This window comes from Amyelois transitella, chromosome 6 (genome assembly GCF_032362555.1).
Source record: "Amyelois transitella isolate CPQ chromosome 6, ilAmyTran1.1, whole genome shotgun sequence".
Taxonomy (NCBI): domain Eukaryota; kingdom Metazoa; phylum Arthropoda; class Insecta; order Lepidoptera; family Pyralidae; genus Amyelois; species Amyelois transitella.
In genome coordinates this window covers 12,385,854-12,403,134 of record NC_083509.1, presented here as the reverse complement: position 1 = coordinate 12,403,134, position 17,281 = coordinate 12,385,854, and the positions used below count along the sequence as shown (strand labels likewise).

The following is a 17,281-nucleotide window of genomic DNA, read 5'->3' as shown; positions in this document are numbered from 1 at the left end:
ATTTATTGTACTATAAGAGTAAAACATACACAAAAACAGCACAAACACAGAGTGCAATGCAATCTCTTCCAGTCAGCCCATGGCTGGAAGGAAACCAAACAGGAGATTGGCGTTGGCTACACAGCAGCCTAATAAATCGTCAAGTTACAAAATTTAGTTCAATAAGACGACGTAGATTTATGCCATGAGGTCAGATGAAGCTGCAACGGTGCGTGTAATTCGGTAATGCGCCCGCGCACGCCATACGCAGATCAACCTTACGGGATCAGACGATAACAACAATTTGAGCCGCTTCAGATTAATAGATTGACAACAGACTTGATAAAGACAGTTACAATTGTTTTGTAATTTTAGCTGTTAATTCAATTGGTCAATATTTTTACGCATAGTTTTTTTTTATGCGGAGCAGAAATTCTGTAGTCTTATTTAACCACGGATTTTTTTCAATGCACGTCTAAGGTATAGGAAAATTTTGTGATAAATTTAATTTAATATCGTCCGATTTCACGTTATATGGTTCAATAAACATGTTCGAGTATGGGTAATAAATGTCACATCATTACTGTGAAGGGCCATAAATTTTAATTACTCAAACAATAAACCGTTAAATCAGGATAACGGAGAATAAAGTCAATGGGAAGCGGGGAACATTCAACAAAAAAGAATATTTAATTTTATTGCAAGGAAATTCTGAAATGACATGTATTAAAAATAAAAATAGAGCAGATCTTTATGTCTCGTACTGCCGAAGAACTTAGAATGAAAACACGTTTGGCTGAGGTGCGGAACACTTACATATTTATGTGTATATCTTACTCAGTATCTAACTTGGTTTTTACAAGAAGGATGATGTAGAGTTAAGTTTACATATCGCAGTTTTGTGATTTCAATAACTTGTCCACTATCTACAGTCATAATAAAAAACTGACTTCAAGTTTCCATTTGACAATGATTTATTGATTTATTTTCATTTAGGTTCCACACAAGATTAGGTATATGGAGTTTCACTTCTGTACAATTACTTTTTTACATCGAGTGTCCAGTTTATCGGCGCCGATAAATTTTGCGTTTGCCGTTATATTAGCCGGGCTAATACGACATAAACACTCGTAAATACTGAATGCCATGAAAACGATCATTATAATATGTCATGTAATAAGTATTCATGGTGAAAGGAGTCTCGGGCATGAAGAATAAATCAGCAGATTCCTTCTGAATGATTTCTACATAAATAAAATAAATAAGTAAAGGAATGCGGATTATGAAGTTAATGTCATAGAGTTATTTATCAGCCTTGTCAACTTTGCAAACGCGTGTTATTGGTGAGTTTTAAACCACAATCTTTAAGAGAAACAAATTATGAATAGTTTCATCATTACAGATGTCTCAAAAGTTGTTCCAATTTCCTGAGTCAGTTGTCAATATTCTTAAGTTCCTGGGAAAGCGCTTTAGAGTGAATATTTTCTTTTGCTTCTCTTCTAGAAAAGCTCTTATTTTTATTACGGTTGATTTTATCTATATTTTATTATGTTTTTATAATACCTATTCCATCATTAGCCATACAGCTTAATGTGGTCAGCCTTTTCAAAAGACTGTTGGCGCTTTCTATTTAAAATGAAGACATGATTGTAATGTATGTTTGTCTGTAGAGAGAAGAACTATCATCGTTTACTTTGCAAGTGGTTAAGAAAACTATTCAGTGGTCATGTTTACACGTCGAGCTATAAGATAAAACAATGTGTTACATCATACAATCAACATAAACGATACCGCACCACACAATCATAGTTTCGACACATGTTCTGACCACAGCAGAAGTTGTGGTTGCTAGTAACTAATGGGCTAGTAAACCGCAGTACAGCTAGCAATAAGTGATTAGGTACATGAATCTGAATATTATCCTTACCATATCATAGGCAAATACTATGAATTACAAAATGAATATGTCTTTGTCAGTATGTACGTTTCTTTATAAAAAACTATTGACCAGATCTCGTTGAAACATTACAGAAGTTTAAAAAAAATTAAATGCTTAAAATAACACTTAAGCTACTATTTAACCCGAGCAAAACTACAGGCGTAATCATAATTAAATTTGAAGCCATGGGAAAGAACTCATAACCCCTACTAAAGCGGCCAAACTCCCAAGTCAAAAAGCAGTGGTCAATTGTAACGGGGAAAATCAACGGGATGAGCAAGCCTGATGAAAAATTAATTGTTAACTTATTTGTGACGTTATTCTAAAGTTTTATATTCTGTTTCGAAGTTATAGGAACATAATGTCTCTGACAGAGGAACAGGATAATAACCAATGTATCATTAAGAAATTGTTGTTGCTAACCGTACAACATTAGATAATATGGGAATCATTTTACAAATGGATGCATTTGTAACTGACCCGAATTAGATGTTGGTAAGCTAGGCTTTATCATACGCATTTGTTAGTGTCGGTGTTTCAGCTTTTGTATAGTTTTTATTTTATTCTGGGCAGTAAAGACATAATAACGTATAGATTATAATATATACGTTATTATGTCTTTATTGCCTGGAAGTTTCATAAATATAGATTTGAACACATTTTCACAAAACACTATAATTATTGAAGTACTTATATGGTGATTTGGGAGCTGGTCTTATTGCAGTTTAGTAGTGGAGGACCAAGGCCAACACAGCATTGTAGGCGTCCTTTATATTACTTTAGTTGGTTCAATGAACCACTACAATCCCCTTTTGCCCTATTTGGGAGTATCTATTCTTCTAGTTTTCAGCTGAGTCGTGGTCGATGATTCAAGAAACACTTTTCTTAAGTAAGTTTTTAACTCACCTGAACAGCTGGTACAGTCTCCAAGGAACGATGGTGGTGTTCTTGCTTCGCCCGTCGTTCCAGAGCGTAGCTGCTCTGCGGGACAGTCTTCACAGGAGAACTGGTTACCATCAGCTGGGAGACAGCGCTGACTGTCTTCAGCTGCGCCGTGGTCGCTGGCTCGGGCGACACCGTCGGTTCCTCATGGTGAGCTGGGAGCGAAACGTGAGTTACTGATAGAGCTATGCAAAAAAATATGTCCATATTTTATATGCTGTCAGATTTAGTGTTTATATGTGCAAATCAATGATTGATTTTTGCGTTTTAGGTTACACAAATAATATTATTATATCATCAAATATATCTGTGTCTATAATTTATTAAATTTACACTTAGAACGTGAACAATTTCATTTTCATTTTATTTATCAGATCTATACAAAAGCATAGACCGAAAGGTTTAAGTAGAAAAAAAGCCTTACAGCAAATACATGTTAATGCAAGTAGGATTCGAGCCTGAATCGTTCTTACACGAACACGTATCAATTGACAGTTACATTTAGTATTTTATCATTCAGGATATAATAAGTTATATATCATAACCCCATTAAAACCTTCCAATATATGATCTCGCTGCACGTGCTTCATTATCATAGGAATCTGCAGCCCATCCTGCTAAACCGGCTTCATTGCACCGGCAAGAATTTTATCTCCGCCAATATTATTTCTTCCTAATGGCTAATTTTCAAACTCATTAAGGTCGATGCTTTTCAGTAGAATTAAAATCTATGATAAGTCAGCTTTATGTTCGCGTTCAGGTGCTATTAGTATTCTAGATTAATAAGTTCGTGGTAAGTTTGCTTCCTTTTTATCTCGTGGCGGCTTATTTTATACATAGAGCTCGGCAATAACATTAACAATTAACATTAGAATGGAACTTCGTGTTGCTTCTTTGGCTTTACTTATTTCACTTTCAACTTTGTTGCTATCATGTTTATTAACTTGTACACGATCTGGCTTACTAATGATAGTTATTTTATATTTCTATCAACGATTTTTTAAAATCAATGCACATTTTCGTTCACATTATCAGCTGTTAACTTCAAAACTCAGATTTCAGGGTTAGTTGCCTACTTAGCCCCAACCGCTTTGTAATTTGTTATAGCTAGGATTTGTGCTTCATTGTAGAGAAAGAAATAGAGTGACGCTATTCTACTGCCCTCGATATCAGACGGTTGATTCCAAGCAATGGAATGTATTTATATGAATTTTCCACAAATATCGTTCTGGTCTCAAGACATGCAGATAACATCGTCATAACCAGTTACAGTTACAATATTCATGTAAATATAGGCCTCATAAACGACAAAGATTCGAACTTTGAACGTTTATAAGCACAATTTAAAAACTTTTGCAACAAACATACTATTTGCATTCCAAATAAATGTGTTCATAACATTCCAATGTTATGTTCTTTACTAATCTTTGGCTTAATATTTGCATTTAGGCTTTATAAATACATTGAGAACTGGCAAATTCAAGTGTATTGCTATATTCGTCGACATCAATGGTAAGTCACATTACATTTTAGCTTAATATCATTTCCCTGAGGGTAGGCAGAAACGTCATGTTTGCATTTTCCATGATCCATGCTTCTCTTACTTCAGCCTCGGGTACTCTTGTTGTGACCATTCACGTTGTTTTGTACACATGCAGGTATCGTTGCAAGTGAAAAGGTGTTGTCTCTGTCTAGCCCTTCGGGAAAGAAGCTTGATTTGCCTACACCCAGGTAAACCTCGCAGCTTTCAGTACTTCTCGCTGGCTCTGCTTAATAATACTGTAACTTATTCTTACGTTTGTTATTAGGTGAAGTAGGTCTAGGCGGCGTAGTCGCTCGATGCGCGTGCGGCGGCGGCGACAGGCGGCGAGCGTGCGCGGACGCCGGCGTGCTCGTGCTGGAGACGCGCACACGCAGCGCGCGCGCACCTGACACGCCGCCGCACCACGCCGCTTCTTCGGAAGGTCTGCAGCCGCTGGATGGCCTAAGAAGAAGTTTGATTGATAAATACATAAAAAGGAAAATCAAAAAGGTTAAACTAGCCACATAGTTTTTTTGTGTCATGGGATACTAATGCAATGAATAAATTTTATTTTACAGATAATAATAATATGGCCTTTTAGTCTTTTCTAGATTGTTGGCTCTGTCTACCCCGCAAGGGATATAGACGTGACTATATGTACGTTTACATGTAAAATAAACAGGTATACCTATAAATCCAAAATCCATACAGCCATCATAAAAAATCTGATACGAGATATGATAACTGGAGTTACCAAACTAAATATCTCATTTGACTGTAAATTTTGTTCATGTTGTTCTGCCAAACAGCTGAACGTAGCTTATTGTCTTTTCGAGACTGTTGGCTCTGTCTACCCTGCAAGTATATCCCTTGCAGGACTACAGTGCCGAAGACGTGATTAATTGATGTAAGTATGTTATTATATCCAAAAGCTGGTTACATCATTCGGGTACTATTTTAAAATTAATTTAAAATTTACTATGATAGAAATAATTAAAAAAAATCATATACCTATGTATAAAAACCTAAGATCATGTAACAAACCACCAAAAGAACTCATTCTTTCAAATCTCCGCAACGAATCTGTAACTAGCCGCGTCGCGTTTCCACGTACAGAAAGTATGACGGCGAACGGTTGTGAGATGATGGTCTATTAGGCTCGGCCTGGCCAGTTGGTCATGCGGTCTGACCTCGCCGTTACCTTCTCCATGTAATAGGAATCGAGGGAAATACTGGATATTAAAGTTCGATAATAAATATTCAATGTTCTTTCTGTATTGTAGTTTACACGCTACCCTAGTCCTTTACTCTCGAACGAGAGTAATATATTTCGTTTATTCCCATGTAATATAAGAAATAGTGGGGGATTCGATGTCCCCCATTTTTTCTCCACCACTGGTGGACATCGAGAAAAAAAGTGGGGGACTGCGTAACTGAAATCTTCCCGTTGGACTCTACTGATGGACGCTGAGATGGAATGAGTAGCCATATCTTTATGTTCATGTTTCTTTATCAGCATTGCATCAAAGCAAAAGTAGTTATATGGTTTGAAAAAGTTATGAACATACATTTTACTTGGTCGCATTAAGGTCATCACATTATCATCATCTGAAGTGTTATTATTGTATTTCTATCGGTGATGCATCAGAACATAGTCCCTATTAAGTTTATGATATTTCTGATTTGACAAGTTACGCTAATTTTTTTATACATTTCACACATACCTACTATAGAGCTGAAAGTTTACATAATAATAGCTGTAATGCGATTATTTGTTCTTGTTCGGGTAAAAAGATTCTATGTAGATAATGTGTTGTCCTTTACATCTAATTGTTAAACTCTGCAACTGTGTAAACAAAAAACGATGACAGACTGCATTTTTAAAATAAGAAATAATAAAAATGTACAAAAAAGCGTGAAGAAAGGGCGCGACTAAACAGGAAAGCGTGACCGAGGCAGACAAACAGGCGGCTCTAATCAGATTCGCCTGGAGAATCCACCTGGCTTGCTTGAGGCTAAGGCTAACCTAAGAAACATTATTTTTAAAACAGTTAGTTACACAAATTAAGATTGGATCAATAATCTTATCAAAGCTACCAATCAGTCTTGTCTGAGTAAATAAATATTTTGTAATTATTTTTAGAACTATGTATTGTATTAATCTGATTCGGCGCCTGAAGAATCCACCATTTATATTTTCAATTTTCAACGCATGTTATTAGAAAACTATATCTTAACTGTGAATAAGTTATCACTTATCTGTATTATCTACGAGTAGCAATGATATTTCAGAATTAGTACAAACTTCAACTAACTTTAAAATATTACTAAAACCAACGACCCGATTTTTCATACTATGGTCACTGATTTTCCTTAAAAAGTTAACTTTGACGATATTAATTTAACTAATATCGTGTCAAACATATTAGTTTGAATAATATTGCATAAGGTTTTGAAGCGATGACAATGCACCCACTCGTAAAGATTACAAAAATAATTGGAGATGTTTGAAAGGTAAGGTAACATGCAAATCCATCATGCATAAATGTCAAGTTACAAAATAATTGATAGATGTAAACGATTCATATATCATAACTACATTACATAACATCTATATTTTAAATTTCATAGTAATTAAGCACTTTTAACTAACTTCCACATATAAATTTATGTGGGAATTCTATTCATGTCAGGATCAGGTTTTAATAAAAAGGAATAATACAATTATGTTATTCTATGACCAAGAGGGGATAAGCAATGTTATCCAAGTATTCAGTTAATACTACTTACAGCTATTAAACGTGCAATTAATGCAACGCAAAAGTTTCAAATCAGTTATTCAGGAATAAATGGTTTTGGTAAAACATATTTTTTGTTTCACTAGCTCGTTAAGTGAGGCAGCTAAGTAAGGCATTCCCTATTGATAGGAATTCGCTCTTTTCCCTTATTTTCGATTGTATTACATAAGATTATTATGTAATACAATCTAGGATTATCATATCTGAAAGCATAGAATTTGACTGTTTTATCCTACTACTATTATAAAGGCGAAAGTTTGTATGGATGTATGGATGTTTGTTACTCTTTCACGCAAAAACTACTGAACCGATTACCATGAAATTTGGTATGTAGGTAGCTGAAGACCCAGAATAACACATAGGCTACTTTTTATCCCAGAGTTCCCGCGGGATTGATAGGGTTTCCATGCGGACGAAGTCGCGGGCGGCCTCTAGTTTGTAATATTCAAAATAATTTAATTTAAGTATATGCATAAAACTGTTCTGTAACTGAGTAACTGACAGACAAAGAACATCCGAAACCACCGAGACTTAAGTTTTGAGATTTGGTGTGAAATTAGTAAAGTAAATTCAGCTAAACAGATTCTTCTCTCAACGATGTTCTACATAATGTAATAACTGTCATGATAACATTGAAATATTTAAATACAAATAAAAAAAACACCACAAAAAGATAACTTTAAAAGTTAATAACCAAGACAAATAAAGAACGTAAGAAAATAATGAACAGCATAAAGTTATACAAGTAATGTTTACTATGATGATTATATCATACGATACTTTTTATTATGTTTTCATACGAGCTACTGACCGCAAATGTAGAAGCCGGCTCTGGTTAACATTTACTGTCCATTTTTTTTATTTTAAGCCAATTTGTGCTTCACGCTATGTGTAGGTAATGAGTTAGTTTACTTATCTACAATGTACCTAGTTAGTTTCTTGGAATACTTATAAATAAATGTAAAAAAACTAATTTACTTTTGTCTCTTTAGAAACAAATTATCATTGGCGAACACGTTCAACTTGTTTAGGTATATGGGACTAGAAGGATTGAAGGAAAGTGCCGTGTGGTTCCCGGCACCAATACAAAAAAGAATAGGACCACTCCATCTCTTTCCCATGGATGTCGTAAAAGGCGACTAATGGATAGGCTTACAAACTTGGGATTCTTTTTTAGGCGATGGGTTAGCGGCCTGTCACTATTTGAATCTCAATTCTATCATTTAGCCAAATTGCTGAACGTGGCCATTCAGTCTTTTCAAGACTGTTGGCTCTGTCTACCCCGCAAGGGACATAGACGTGACCATATGTATGTATGTTCCAATTTTTATTTTATTTTACTCTTACGTGTATCGTCAGCTCCCTTTAGGATATGAGGTAATAAAGAACTCAAGAGATTTAGTTTGGGATCAAGAAAGGGTGCGATATTAGTAAACGCGAGAGTAGCCCACTTCTCCCATGAAGGTTGGTACCGTGGGTGCTGGTGGGATAATGTTATTATTTTCTGCTATAGAAATAGGCTTCTAATTCATTGACAGATTTAGTCACGCCGCCAAAGTAAACATGCTTAAACATACGGTTTATAAGACGGGTGGCTAATACCTGTATGAATTCAATTGCCGTGAAATATTGAGAGATATTTATATATTAGTATGTTTAAATATGCAAATATCATCCCATTCATTATACATTATGAACTAATGACCGTATAAACGATTTATACTGTTAGGTATACATAATTTATATCATGCGTATTTTGAATAATAATAATTAACAAATTAAAAACTTTTATTCATTCTTATGGAACAATTCAATATCACTTCATATTTGGTATATCTTTTGGTTTCACAATATTGGTAGACGTCAAATAGGTAAAGTACTTAAAACTAAGTTTACTGCCGCTTCCCAAGCTTTAGTGCAGAAGAAGCGGTAACAAATTGAATAATGTGAATAAATCGAAAGAAGTATGCAAAGATCGTAGCAATTGGAAAGTTGTAGATTCTGCCTACCCCTCCGGGAGATGCGTGAACTTATGTATGGTACTCTAAGGTATAATTCAACGGAATCAAATCAGTGGAAGTAAACTATTGTTTTTTATTTCACCGTGTTATGATACAATATTAACATTGGTTATAATTAGTCTTATTTTGTTCTTCAAAATTAAGTGTATCTTATAAAAATTTTACCAAACTTACTTCAAAGGTTACTAAGGTCTTGATCGCAATGAATACTTAATCTGATGATTATATAATACACTACTCTACTTGATTGATATTTCTTGCTAAATATACAAGTATCTTTTGAAATCCATGTAAACAATCGCATCTCATACTTTTTGTCATTAGTATTTATTTATTATTAGGTAAGGCCACATGTTACTGGCCAGTGTAAAAATATACATGTTTTATTTTTCGTTAAAAACATTGAAAATCAAAATTACTACGCAATAGTTTCATCAAAGAGATTTTTAAATCGCTTTTATCTTCAATATATTTAATTTAAAATGTGTTCACAACAAATAAAAGCATTAGATATTTGTTGTAAAGCTCTTATCATCCTTGTCGAAAACGCTTTCTACGCAGGCGCAGCAGACCATCAAATTTTAGGTATTACATAATTGAATCAAATCTAAATGTTAGGTTTTGAAGTAAACGGTTAGCATCTAACCACTAACCATAAACGTTTGATAATATCAAACACAAAAATATAACATCATCTAAATATCTAGCAAAAAGTATCGTAACTTTAGGAAGTGCAAATACTTACTAGAGCAACAAAAAGTAAAGTTTGTTAACATTACGTCAGTAAATAGCTCTTATTGTCACCCATGCATGAAGACAATGAGATGATGTGCCACAAACATACACAAAACAGTGTTGATCAACATTGGACATTATGTTGTTGAAACAAAGTGCGAGTTTGTTTGATGATGGTCTCGCGGAAGGAAATGGACAAGGAGTACCTTTGATCCGTAACTCGAGCTCTTGTCCAGCGCCGGTATCTTCCACGATCCAAAGGGTAGTTTTTGGGAAACACAAATCACTGCACTTCACAAATTAACCCCGGGGTGCGTAGTTAATAAAGTTTTAGCGTCTTTGATGAATTTTGCGAATATTCACAATCGATGCAGAGAGCGGTGCAGTTGCGCGCGGAGACGAAATTGGCGCGCTCTTTTTTTTTAAAATTCTTTTTCGAAATTTGGGAAATGTGTGAGAGTGGGACAGGAATAGGATTGAGTGCGTGCGTGAAAGAGTGCGTATATGTAGTGTTGCGTTTATAAAAAATATGTTAAAAAATAAATAATTGGCGAAGACAAGTCTGCCGACCTAGAGGTTTCCTCTATATTACATGAAACAACATACAGGAACTAGGAATAAATACAATTGCAAGTTTTGAGTAGATACGTAACTAATAACAAAAAAATTAAAACTTACAACCTAAAATATATAAATCTAGGTAATAACATTTATTGAGTAGGCAATGGGCAAACCCGGATTACTGGACGTATATAACTCCCAGAAGAAGTGCGAACCTTGACGGTTCGAACTATATTGTCTTTACCCGGGTAAACATCTGTAATGACTCCCAGGGGCCAACAATGAGGATGCGTATTATTGTCTTTGAGTATGACTACAGTACCCAGTTTTATATTTTCTGAGGACTTAGTCCATTTTTCTCTTTGTTGAAGGGAAGTGAGATATTCCTGGCTCCAACGACGCCAGAAATCATGCGTGAGTTTACATAACAATTGATAACGTGATAAGCGATTATCAGGCGATTCAAGGTAATTTTCAGCGGGAAGAAATTTTATAGGAGTAACATTTAAAAAATGATTTGGAGTGAGAGCAGTTGCTTCAGGTTCAGTACCTAGCACACAAAGGGGTCTACTGTTCAGCAAACCCTCTATTTGAACTAAGACAGTTGTGAACTCCTCGTAAGTTAAGATCTGAGAGCCTACAGTTTTGAGTATATGAGTTTTAACACTCTTAACATTAGCCTCACTTAGACCGTTAAAATGAGGACCGTACGGCGGGCTATGTTTAAATTGAATTTTATTTGTCAATAAATAATTACTGATATAATTTTGGTGAGCTGTGGACTGTAATAAATCATAAATTTCACTAAGTTTTCGTTTAGCGCCGATAAAGTTGGTTCCGCCATCGCTATAGATCATAGAAACCGGACCTCTTCTACTTATAAAGCGTTTGAAAGCGTCGACAAACAATTCTGAACTGAGATCAGAAACTAATTCTAAATGTAACGCCTTGGTGGCGAGACACACAAATAGACAAACATATGCCTTGTGGCTTTTGATTCCACGGCGTCGAATATGTGTAATAAAAAAGGGGCCTAAATAATCTACAGCAGTGTTAACGAAACACTTAACTTTTGAAATGCGAAAGGTAGGTAAATCTCCCATGCGAGGGTAAGTGAATTTCGGTTTAAGTTTGAAACAAATATTGCATTTATGTACGCGTTGACGAATTAAGTTTCTAGCGGATAGTATCCAAAACTTTTGTCTTATAAGAGCGAGTAATAGTGAAGGTCCTGTATGAAGGTTAGTAACGTGATAATAATCAATAATCAATTGAGTTATTAAATTTTTAGAAGGTAATAAAATGGGATGCTTTTGACCGAAATCGAGTTCAGAGTTTGATAATCTCCCACCGACTCTTAGAAGGCCTTCCTTGTCGATAAAAGGGTTTAACTTGAGTAGAGAACTATCAGATAATTTCCCATTTCGCAAAGCGGTAATTTCTTTAGAGAAATGCTTATTTTGAACAAAGCGGATTATATAAAGTTCAGAAAATTCTAAATCTTGTACAGAAATAGGTTGTTGAGATTTTAATTTTTGTATAAAACGTAACATATAAACAACCGAGCGTAATAATTTCAACCAGTTTGAAATTCTTTCAGCCATAATTTCAATTGGATGAGAAGTCTGAATATCTTCAGGACTTTGAACGACTAAACTTATTGTTTTAGTCTCTAAATTTCCTAAACAACCATTAGGATTAATCGTAAAAGGTTTCAATGACCAATCAGAACAACTAAGGCTTAGCCAATTGGGACCATTAAACCAAAATTGATTGTTGACTAGAGCTTTAGGCGTTACAGGGCGAGATATAATATCTGCGGGATTTTCAATGCCTTTTACATGAAACCAATGCTTAGCGGGAAGTTTTGAGTTAATCTCAGTAATTCTATTAGCCACAAATGTATGGAATTTATACGGCGGAGAATGAATCCACGTAAGCGCCACAGATGAATCTGAAAACGAGTATATTTCGTTGATATGACATCTCTGGGAAAGAGTATGTCTAACGGCGTCTAGAAGGTTAGCGAGAAGAAGAGCGGCGCACAGCTCTAGTCGTGCGAGTGGCATTTTAGATAGTGAAGCTACGCGAGACTTAGAAGCGAGCAAGTGGACAGAGCCGGGTGAGTATGAGTCTTGACTAACGCGAATATACACATTAGCGCCATAGCACCTTTCACTTGCGTCTGCGAAACCTAGAAGAATGACATGCGGAGAACGTAATCCGACATGTCGCGGAATTTTTATTTGTTCTAGACAAGCAAGTTCATTATGAAACTGTGTCCATTTATTTAAGATCGCGGGAGGCACTGGATCGTCCCAATCAAGGCCAGCCATCCAGCATTCTTGAACGAGCAGTTTCATGTATGTGACCACCGGGCCTAGTAGTCCTAATGGGTCGAACAAGCGCGCAGTAATCGAGAGAATAAAGCGCTTGGTGCACTCTTGCATATCAGCGTTTGTTGAGAATTGAAAATGATCAGTAGTAGGTAACCACTGCATTCCTACTATCTTATGTGGAGTTGAAGCGTTAGTATCAAATTGTATGACGTCTTCACTTTGCATTGCGGACGACTTGTCCAAGAGGTCGGGACTATTAGAAATCCACTTCGTGAGATTAAAACCACCAGAGGCAAACATTTGGATCAACTCGGACTTGGCCTTTAGAGCGACGTCTACGCCATCCATAGATGTGATGAAATCATCCATGTACATGTGAGTTTCAGCTTCCGTAGCGGCGAGAGGAAATTGATCGCGGCTATCGGCAGCTAGCTGGCGAATGACTCTCATGGCAAGGTAAGGGGAACTTGATATACCGAAAGATACACGATTGAACTCGAACGTATCGATATCAGATCTAGAATCGAATCGATATAAAATACGTTGAAAAACGTGATGAGTGGGAGTAAGTTTCAATTGAAAATACATCTTTTCAATGTCTGCAGATAGGGCCACAGAGAACATGCGTAAATTTAATAAAAGGTCAAATATACTTGTCTGTAAATTCGGACCTGTATAAAGAAGGTCATTAAGGGACTTTCCACTAGTAGTTTTACTACTGGCGTCAATAACGATACGAGTTTTCGAAGTGAGTTTGTAGGGGCGATAAACAGCTCTGTGCGGAATATAATAAGAGCTATCATCCGACGATGCATTTTCAACCTTAGATAAGTAACCTTTATCAATGTAACTTTGCAAAGTGTCGTTGTAATTTGTACGTAAATCAGGATTACTATCAAGTTTTTTCTCTAAATTCAGTAAACGGCGTCTAGCGATAAAATGAGAATTTCCTAATTCTGAAGGATTATGTTTAAACGGGAGATGCACAGTATAACGACCGGTACTATCTCGAGAATAAGTTGACTTGAAGATTTCTTCACAGGCCTGATCGTCAGGGCTCATATGAATTTTATGAGGGACATTGTCAAGTTCCCAAAAGCGTTGAGTAATTGATTCTAGCGTTGAGGTTTGTTCAGTAAAACAAAAGAAAGTTTTATTATTAGCATTGCGACAGGGCTTGATGCGCGTAACAGCAGCCTTACCCATGGCTACATATCCAAGAGTAGTTTCTAACGCAACTACGGAAGAATGCGGTGAAGTCACTTTGTCACTTCCTAACAGAAACGGGAAGAGCTCGTTACCAATTAAACAATCCACCTCGCCGGGCGTGTGGTAATTATAGTCAGCCATTGGTAAGTCACTAAAGTGAGTTAATTTAGAAATATCTAACTCATAGTTGGGTAGGTGGTCGGTGATCGAGTCAATAACACGCGCAACTATATCATACGAACACATAGGATCGAAACGGGAATGGAATTTCAGAGTAGTGACTCCGTATGATACACTTTCGGTCTGACCGATACCTTTAATCGAGGAGGAAGCGGGAGTTATTTTTAAATTTAATCGATCACAGCAAGATTTTGTGATGAAGTGGCTCATAGATCCACAATCTAAAAATAGACGTAAATTATGTCGCTTATTCTTATTAAAAACATAAACGGAAGCAGTAGGTAAAACAACGGTATTACCTAGCTCATTACAACGAGACGAAGTAACAACCGACAGCGCAACATTATTTAAATTTGCGCGCGTATTCGAGTCTGCGTGTACTTGCTGCATAGAATTCGACTGTGTGAGCGTATCGGCAACAGGGGCTGAATACGGTGCGTGCGAGTGAGACGGATAGCTCACTGACTTCGCCTTGTGACTAGACGGTGTGATAGCACTTTGAGTATCATGCATGTGCAACAAAGAATGATGTCTTTGCTGACAAATATTACAGTTACGTTGAGAACGACAGACTGCAATATTATGAAATCCGAGGCAATTAATACAAAAATTGTACTTAGTGACTAAATTATTTCTGGAAACTGGAGTCTGATTCAAGAAATGTTGACACTTATACAATGCGTGTGAAGGTTGAGAATTGCATATCAAACAATTGTAAGATAGTGAGTTTTTAGAATTAGAATTACGTATGTCTGTTTTGGTATTTATCTGATCGGTGTTAGCGAAATAATTATGCGTTGCTTTATTTTTGTTAGTATTTTTATTAGCGTTCGAGGGTAGCGTTTTGTTCATAGTATAGGCAGACGAACGAAGCGTTTGTATCTTGTTTTGATGATTGACAAATTGCGTTATTTGAGAAAAAGTAGGTATCTCAACACATGAATGCATTTGCTCAAATAATCTTACTGTCTCTTTGTCAAGTTTATTGAGTGCTATATGCGTAAAAATATAATCGGACAAGTTATCGATTTTTAATCTGCGTAACGCAGATTCGGCCGAGCAAAATTGCTCCAAGAATGTATCAAGCGATTGGCCAGTCTTAAAATTAATCATTTGGTCAATATAAAATGACGCTTGGACTCTGATATCTTGGTATTTCTCCAAAAGCGCGTTCCAAATAATCAAATAATTGTCTGACGTGGGAGGTATACCGGAACATACTGTTAGGGCTTTACCTGTTAGTTTGCCTACCAGATACTGAACCTTCTCCGCATCCGTCAAGCGGGGATTTTCGTGAATTAAACTCTTAAAGTTTTCATAAAAGAGTGACCATTTTGTGGGGGTACCATCAAATGATATCAAATTAAGCGGGGGTAATTTCTTATTCAACAATTCAAACTTTTGATCGCACCTGGAAATCTTACAGTTGTATTTATTTTCGCAAGCTTTAATATGACAATAAAGTTGGTCAAAAGATTTCATACTGGAGTAATCCGGTTTTGATTTTGGATCAAAAGAGATTTGAGCTATGGCTAAATCATCGAGCGTTTGCATAAAATCAGTCCTAGTTTTTTCAAGCGACTGTATCATTATCAAGAACTGCTCTTTGTTTGTTTCATCGGAAATATCTTTACTAAGTGTATATGCGTCTTGAATAATAGCAAAAAGATGTTCCTTTTTTGCTGTTAATCGAACAATTTCGGGAGAATATGCACATTCAGACTTTTGTTTCGACATTTTAAATTGAAAATATGTAAAAAATTATTTTAATGAAACTAGAAAATAAATTTATAAAATAAATCGGTGAAAATAAATATGGCGGCGATGTCGATAAATAATTTGACGCAAATTCGTAACAAAAAATATCAAATTATCTCGAAAAATACAATTGAACGAATATTTGTTATGCGTAATATATATTCTATTGTGAATATATAAGATAATAAATTATTATATTTAAGAGAAACATATGAGTTTATGAGTGTTTAAGCGAATGAAAGTGTAGCGTAATGTAGGTAGTTAAGTATGTAGTAATGAGATGCGTTGCGTGGTGCGTTGGAATTAAGTAAAATATACGATATTAATAGCGTGTGAGAAGTATTGCGTTGAAGAAGAGTAATGTGAGGATAGCAGATAGGGATACGGCTCGTGAGGAACACTTGGTCTCGCGGAAGGAAATGGACAAGGAGTACCTTTGATCCGTAACTCGAGCTCTTGTCCAGCGCCGGTATCTTCCACGATCCAAAGGGTAGTTTTTGGGAAACACAAATCACTGCACTTCACAAATTAACCCCGGGGTGCGTAGTTAATAAAGTTTTAGCGTCTTTGATGAATTTTGCGAATATTCACAATCGATGCAGAGAGCGGTGCAGTTGCGCGCGGAGACGAAATTGGCGCGCTCTTTTTTTTTAAAATTCTTTTTCGAAATTTGGGAAATGTGTGAGAGTGGGACAGGAATAGGATTGAGTGCGTGCGTGAAAGAGTGCGTATATGTAGTGTTGCGTTTATAAAAAATATGTTAAAAAATAAATAATTGGCGAAGACAGATGATGTTATGCGTTACAATTTTTCACATCCTTGATTGTCCTTCATGGATTTTATGTAAGTATATTGTGTTCTATATTTAGTATCAAATCTTTACTTGATTTACGTTTAATGATTATGGGCTGTTTAACTGTTTAGGTTATGCTTTTTTTAAATTTAAGTGCTTGACTAATTAAATGGTTGATAGGCATGATTTATATTTTTTTTAAATACAGAGAATACTCGACAGTTTGTTTCTTTATTAAGGAAGTAAGATTTTTACCAGTCATTATTTTTCTTCAGTCGTTTTAAAACAGACATACATACATACATACATAAAATCACGCCTCTTTCCCGGAGGGGTAGGCAGAGACTACCTCTTTCCACTTGCCACGATCTCTGCATACTTCTTTCGCTTCGTCCACATTCATAACTCTCTTCATACAAGCTCGGCGGTTTCGGGTAGGTACTTTTGACCTGACCCTTTACCAGGACGTCCTTAATTTGATCAAGATACGTTCGTCTAGGTCTTC

At 35.9% G+C, this 17,281-nt stretch overlaps 1 protein-coding gene across 1 annotated transcript in view; it reads right to left on the bottom strand.

Annotated features, from left to right (window-relative positions):
• Nucleotides 1-17,281, bottom strand: part of LOC106140715 (ankyrin repeat and BTB/POZ domain-containing protein 2) — a 33,537-nt gene that overhangs the window by 13,272 nt on the left and 2,984 nt on the right. The window contains exons 2-3 of the mRNA XM_060944660.1: nt 4,657-4,844; nt 2,825-3,015 (exon numbers count right to left, since the gene is read on the bottom strand). Of these exons, the coding sequence (XP_060800643.1) occupies nt 2,825-3,015; nt 4,657-4,844 (379 nt within the window). The remainder of the gene's footprint in view (nt 1-2,824; nt 3,016-4,656; nt 4,845-17,281) is intronic.